This window comes from Penaeus japonicus, unplaced genomic scaffold (genome assembly GCF_977035675.1).
Source record: "Penaeus japonicus unplaced genomic scaffold, GWHDUDI00000001_assembly GWHDUDI00000003, whole genome shotgun sequence".
Lineage (NCBI taxonomy): Eukaryota > Metazoa > Arthropoda > Malacostraca > Decapoda > Penaeidae > Penaeus > Penaeus japonicus.
This window is the reverse complement of record NW_028234405.1, coordinates 43,515,476-43,522,975: the sequence shown is the minus strand read 5'-3', so window position 1 is coordinate 43,522,975 and position 7,500 is coordinate 43,515,476. Positions and strand designations below refer to the sequence as shown.

Here is a 7,500-nt window from a genome sequence, read left to right as displayed (position 1 = left end):
GCTAATCTAAGTACACGCATAGTAATTTTGCCAGAAAAAAAAATACGTTTACATCATCCATTAAGTTTATCCACCATACAACCTGAAACCAGATTAATCCTTCCAATTTATGATTAATAAAAAATATACCGATCTATCTATTTGCTCCATAAGTCTTCCACGCGAGGATGTACTGAAATTTGCCTTTCAGTTATTGAAATGTATATATTTGCATATAATTATGAGTAAGCCAGTCTCTCCTTTATGAAACCGTATGATACTCACTGAATCTGAAGATGAGTTGCCTCGCCTGTTTCATCTTAAACCGTATGTTTATGTAATTATGTGTACATTATATGTCTCCCCTTTCTATATAGATCTATTTGTGTGTATAATACTCTCAGAATCATACTGAACGCCAAAATAAAAGAATGCTTTTAACTGTATGTATTTTTATGTAAATATATGTGGTTCACTCACATTCCCATCCTGTATCTTGATATATATATGATAAAATGATACCCTAAATATTTAACCCACTTCTCTCTTTGTTGAATGATACTCTCATCAGTAATTCAGTTCTACCTTTTCTTATTTTACGCATTTCCCTACTTCCTTATCCTCACATTATTTCCCCTACACATTCAGGGAATCCGATGAGCGCGGAGACCTTCACACTCCTGCGTCCCCAGATATTTTTGTTCCTTGAAGCTCCATTACCTTGTCCCTCTCTCTTCCATGCTTGTCACCGTAAGGGGAAGCGAGTCTCTCTCTTTCCGTATGATTACAGTATCTTCTATTTTTTTTCTTTTTTTTTTGAGGGGGGAGGGGGTTGATATAGATTGTTAGCATTGTGTTGTTGTTATTGTTGTTGTTCTTGGGTAAATCATGGTACTGTTATTTTTTTGTATTTTATGTATATCATTCTGCATCCAGTGTTGTAATTACTGTTGGTGTTGCTATTTGTATTATTTTTGGGGAATTATTTTTGCCTATACTTTTTTCCCATTATGTGTATACATTTACTGATAAAACCGAGAGATTTGCGGATATGTCAAATTGTAATTATCATAATTGCCATGGCTGTAAACATATCTTTTTCATATCACAGATTACCATAATCAGCATATCTGATACAATCATGCAAAGAGAAAATAATGACACACAATTATAGATGCAAGGCCTCGCTGTTCCCCCCCATTCAACAAGTAAAAATATATCGCTTTTTATCTGTTTCATCCTTTGCCCAATTTCGTTTTCACTATCGGGATAACTTCCCCCGAACTTCGCTGCTTCCTCACCCTCTCCGTTATCCCTGTTCGTTGCAGCGGGCGGGCGACCTTGGCGAAACGGCGCGGAGAGGTGTTGGCTGAGGCGTCGGCGCGTGCTTGTGTCACTCTCCTGAGGGACGTCGAAGTGCACTCATGGTGGCACTGAAGGTAGTCGAGGCTCTGGGCGGTCTCTGAGTGCGGGTGTTGCGATGCGTAGATTGATTGTGTCTATGCGTTGTGGATGGTTGTTCTTCTTTGCGATTGGAATATGTTCTTGTGTTGTTGAGTTCTCTGGATTTTGGTGGTTTCTGAGTGATGTAGAGATTGTGTTAAAGTGTTCTTGATCGTTGTGATATGTGTGTTGGTCCACTTATAATCAGGGCGTTTTAGTAACAGCGCCAGAGATGCAAGAGGTTTTAAAATCAAATTGCAAAAGATTAACTTGAAATATTTGCAAAAGGACTCATCTTACTGGAAGCTGTTGAAATATTAGAAGGAAGCAGCCCACATTTTCACTCGTAGTTCGTGGGTTTCGTGCGCAACTATTTCATTCACTCACATCATGTAAATTCAAACCATATTTTAATTTTCAGTTGTTGTTCGTGTTGGCTTGCGTGGCGGCGGCGGTGCAAGCCGACTCCAAGCCACATGCCAGCCCGTCACCCAAAGCCGAACCGAAATCGCAACCAAACCCAAAGCCGAGCCAAAGCCGAGCCAAAGCCGAAACCGCACCCGAACCCGGACCCGAACCCAAAAGCGAAGGCCAAAGCGGACCCCAAACCGAAGTCAGAGTCTGACCCGGACTCGAAGGCGCAGAACGGGTTCCTTCGGCCCCTGACACACCGAGTCACGGTCAGTCCCCGGCCGCAGCTGCGTGGCTTCGGGGAGATCGGCATTATCTCGCACCACACAGGTTAGGCACATTTGTGATTATATACATACATATATATATATATATATATATATATATATATATATATATATATATATATATATATATATTTATATCTGTATGTGTGTATGTGTGTGTTATGTGTGTGTGTGTGTGTGTGTGTGTGTGTGTGTATGTGTGTATGTATATATATATATATATATATATATACATATGTGTGTGTGTGTTCATATCTCACTGTACAGTCGCATGTCCTCTCTTGCATGTGTGTGTGTTTATTGTGTTTAGTGTCCGTGTGTATGTACGTAAATGAGTGTTTGTGTCTGTACAGCGAATGACCATTTGGCTATAGAGATTATATTGAATGCATCCATTTATTATCCATAAACCTCGATTAATCCTATAACTGAGCATCGAAGCAATGATGACTGAGTGTAAGGTTATGTTTGATCTTTTATTCCCTATATTTTACGGCATAATGATACCAGTTTTTCCACTCATTGTAGAAATCATTTATGTAATTGTACCTAATTGGAATATTGATTTTAGTAGTATTGCAATTTATATGTGGTTTCTTCCGTAAGTTAGATGCAGTTACTACACTCATGGTATGGAGCCACAGTGTTTTTTTTTTTTTTCTTCTTCTTCTTCTTCTTTTTCTTTTTTCTTCTTTTTCTTTTTTAATTAATGTATGACATGGTTTGCAGTCAATTAGTACTCTGTCTATTTATTGCATGTAGGGATTATTTGAGTCATGATTTGTGTGTGTGTGTGTGTGTGTGTGTGTGTGTGTGACTGCGTGATGCGCGTGCATGCGTGCGTAACCGTATAGCTCTACATGTCCACATCTATATTTTTTCTATAAGTGGGTGATTAAACACGAATGAACCTTTAGCGGTTATAATGACCTGAATTCCTTAAACCAAAATCACCCTCCCATAACAAAAGACACACACTAACACTGCGCTATCTTCTAAAAAAAAAAAAAAACATATCACAAGCTTACTTTTTATTTCACCGCCCCGCTGTCCAGAAATCACCAACGGGATTGAGGAAACCACGACGAAGAGTCCTTTCAGGGAAGACATAGAACAGAAAGGACCCTTCTCGCACCGTCTACGTCCGGTACCTGTTGTCAACGGTCATCCGAGCGGGAAATGTGAGGCCGGGACACCTTTTATTAAAGATGTAGTCGCTCTTGTGAATTAAAGATGATTTTGGAGATGTTGGCAGCAATGATGAGGATGATAATATTGATCAGTATTATCCTTAATATTACTACTGCTCCTACACTACTGCGGTTACAACTATTACTGATATCATTATTACTATTACTGCTAGTATTATCATTATTGTTTCGTAACGATATTAATGATCCTAAGGATAGCATCAACAACAATAAAAGCAACGAGAATAATGATGGTGATGATGATGATAAAGATGATGGTGATAATGAAGATGATGATTATTATAATGATGATGATAATAATAAAAACAATAATAATAACGATAATAGTAATGATAATAGTAGTATTAATAATAATCACAATGATAATGATGATAATAACCAAATAATACCATTATAGTAATCATGATGGTGACGATAATAACAGTAATAACACCAATAATAATAAAGATAATCATGATTCTGCTTTTGATAACGAAGACAATTAATACTACGACCTCCACGAGCGGTCCTCACACACAGCATCCTCTTCTCTCCTCCACAGCCGCCGATGCCCAGAACAACGGCTTCGAAGTTCCCGTGGGTACCGGAATCTTCGTCAACGCCGGGCCCTTTGATACCTCCCCCTCCTTCCCCCCCACCTCCCCTTCTGGCTCCACGCCTACTATTTTCCATAGGCCTAATTTCCCCTCGGATTCTGGGTCTCCTTTCCCTTCCCTGACGCCGAGACCTAATTTCCCCGATATTAATTTCCCCGGGTCGTCATCGAGTCCTAATTTTCCTGATAGGCCTATCAATTTTCCCGGCTCGAATCCAGTTTTCCCGGGGAATTCTAATCCCGGTGGTGGTAATTTCCCGGATCTGAATTTCCCCAATCCCACCACGCCGCGTCCGAATTTCCCTAATCCGACGACTCCCAATCCAAATTTCCCTAATCCGACGACTCCTTTCCCGCCTCCTCCCAGACCTCCAACTACTAATCCTTTCGTCCCTAATCTACGCCCTCCGAACTCATTCTTCCCTAATCCCTCCACCCCTAATTCAATTTTCCCTTCCAATCCATCAACCCCGAATTCTCTATTCCCTCTCAACCCATCAACTCCGAATTCTCTATTCCCTTCCAATCCTTCAACCCCGAATCCCCTATTTCCTTCCAATCCATCGACACCGAATTCCCTGTTCCCTCTCAACCCATCAACAATAACCCCCCTTCGCCCGAATCCTCAATTCCCCTCAACACCGTCCCCTCTTTTCCCCCGTCCAAGCACTCCAAGCTCTTTCATCCCCTCCCTTTCTCCCCGCCCTTCCATCCCCTTCTCTCCCACGCCACACCCCCTTTCCCCTCGCCCCACCACCCCTTTTCCCCTTTCCCCCCGCCCCACCGCAGCCTTCCCCCTTTCCCCCCGCCCCACCACCCCTTTTCCCCTTTCCCCCCGACCGACTAGGCCCCTTCTCCCTAGACCGACTGGGAACAACAGTCCTCTTTTTCCCCCACAACAGCCCGCTTTTCCCCCGACGGACGGGAATCAAGGAGGATTTTACCCCTACTACTTCTACCTGCAGCCTCCGCTCTATAACTACGGACAGGTGAGATCCATGACAGGTTGCACATTCACTTGCATTCAACAAATTTATTGGACTTCCTAGTCTCTGCTGTGGCGGTTCGTGATTCTTTCTTTTATGGTTGAGATTCGCGCAGATGCTTGTGGCCTCGTGGCGGAGGTTCCCGGATGTGCGTCATGTATCGTGTCTCATGTTTGAGGATCATTAGGTTGTGTGCATTGGAGAGTATGAAGACAAACGAACGATATATAAATTATGTTCGATTCTTTGGAAATAGATTGTCTTTTACATGAAACCATAGTATGGTTAATTAATTTAACATATAACTTTTTTTCTGGAGACTGTAAACCGGAAAACGTTATCTTTTCTTCATGTCTTGTTTGTATTTCAGTTATAAGCCGCTATTCACAGCAAAACCAGGCAAAACTCATCGAAATGTCTAGCCTTCAGCCGCTTCTTTTCCCCTCCCGTAGAAACCGAACTACGCCTACGAGTACGACGTGAACGACCCGCACACGAACAACTTCCAGGGCAAGCAGGAGAGCAGCGACAACGGAGTCGTCCGCGGCCGCTACCACCTGCTTCAACCCGACGGCCGCGTCAGGGTGGTTACCTACCATGCTGACGATGCCACGGGATTCCAGGCTAATGTGGAGTACCTACCCGCTCATGGCAACTACTAGAAACCTCAACTTACTACTTAGAATTGAAAGGAAGGCCCTGAAACCGATGTTAGACTCTATTTTGAATGGGAGGAGAAAGGGAAATCGGCTCATAACTCAAAATGATTCTATAATCAATTGTCTCAGCAGAATATAAACACTATACACAAAAAAACATTTATTGAATTATGAGAAAACAGTTTAGAAACCCTCATGGTATTAATCCTCAGATCTGTTATCTCATTTTTCAACAATTATATATGCATTGTAGGTTTTTCTACCTCTTTATCAATACGGTCCTTCGTTCATGGTCTAAGTCGATTTCCCGCTTTCCTTCAGCGATGTGTCAAGCTTTTTATATTTTGTATGTAATAAAAACGATACGTTTGATAATGGGCATAGTTTGTTTGTTCCTTTATACTCATATCTTTAAGAACTGGGAAAATTATCCATGACAACTCCAAGAAACAATTTTTTTTATTAGTTTCATTAGTCAATCAATCCATGATCATCCACTTAATGGCTTTAAAAAATTAGTATGTATGATTTATTTAGAGGGAAATGTGATTTTGATAATAATAATGCTGATGAGTCAGTTTGGAGAGATTTTCGAAGATGAAGCTTCGTCATTGCTGACTCATCTGATCATCAACACTGAATGATGATGATGATGGCAATGATGATAATGATTGTGATAAAAGATAACTATACAGTGATAATAATCAGAGTTACAGTGATGATTCCTATAATGATAATGATTATTATAGTAAGGGTAACGTAATGATAACAATAGTAACAACAATAACAATAGTGATGGACACAAATGATGTTAATAAGAGTGATATTAATAACGATGATAACAACGATTATGATAATAACTTCAATAGCAACAGTGATAATGGTTATTATATAGTTACTGCAATAAGAACATATTAATGATGATACGTATGGTGCTAATAATGATGCTAATAATGATATATGTATATATATATATATATATATATATATATATATATATATATATATATATATATATATATATATGCATATAGATATTCATATGTATATATATATATATATATATATATATATATATATATATATATATATTTATATATAAAGGCATATATATACATACACATATATAATGATATTAATTATAATAAGGATGATGATACCAATGATTATAACAAAAGTAATTATTGCTACAATTTTTATGAATCACTGGGGTAGTCTCGTAACAGAGAGGAGTCATTAATATAAAAATATCCAGTTAAATAAAATTTAATAATTCAATACTAGAAATAAAACACATAACCCATAATCTAACCATGAACATTATTTCAGTCCTTTTCTGTCTCTCATAACACGTAGCAAACAGTTTCTGACATTTGCATTCATGCTCTCTGTACGTAAACAAAGTTGAAGGGAAACATATGATAAACACCACAAGAGGAAGCAGAATAATTAGTAGTTTCAACACACGTGAAATGAGTAACTAATGACAACTTAATGAGTGATGTGTTTGTGAGAACTAATGTAATGAGACGTAAGTTAATGGTGATTAATATTTATATGTTGTAATAATGGGTAAATTAAGTATCAGAGTAAATATGGAGGTATGACAGTATGGGAAGAGCTGTGTGCATTGGGATGTTTCGTATGTTATCTTATCCAGTTTATCTGATGGAAAATACAGTGTCTGTAATAAAATGTTTATATAAATCTTGTAAGGTATTTAATTGAAATGAACTGTTGCCAAATGCATAACTAGTAAAAAAAAAACTTTTATCTGTAACCTTGTATGGAAATTACATCACTTGCCAAGATATTGAATATGCATGAATAGAAAACTGAAGTGTACTGTAGTTCACAAGTTTACACTTCAAGTGTTTACTTATTCAAAATCCTTGGAAAGGTTGGAATATCATAGGAAGATTTACTGTA

General features: G+C 38.7%; 2 protein-coding genes across 3 annotated transcripts in view; both read left to right on the top strand.

Annotated features, from left to right (window-relative positions):
- The first annotated feature begins 1,314 nt into the window (after positions 1 to 1,314).
- On the top strand, positions 1,315 to 5,946 carry LOC122250659 (uncharacterized). The gene is given in 6 exon segments (XM_043012192.2): positions 1,315 to 1,418; positions 1,844 to 1,960; positions 1,962 to 2,163; positions 3,176 to 3,301; positions 3,873 to 4,915; positions 5,365 to 5,946. Coding segments are annotated over 6 exon segments (1,713 nt in total). The 5' UTR covers positions 1,315 to 1,403; the 3' UTR covers positions 5,575 to 5,946.
- Positions 5,947 to 6,948: 1,002 nt separating this feature from the next.
- Positions 6,949 to 7,500, top strand: part of LOC122250660 (ankyrin repeat domain-containing protein 37) — a 6,753-nt gene continuing 6,201 nt past the window's right edge. The window contains exon 1 of one of the 2 annotated variants that reach the window (XM_043012194.2): positions 6,949 to 7,102. The gene's annotated coding sequence lies outside the window, so the exon portion shown is untranslated. Of the gene's footprint in view, positions 7,114 to 7,500 lie in introns of both variants that reach the window. The other variant, XM_043012195.2, reaches the window with a different exon arrangement.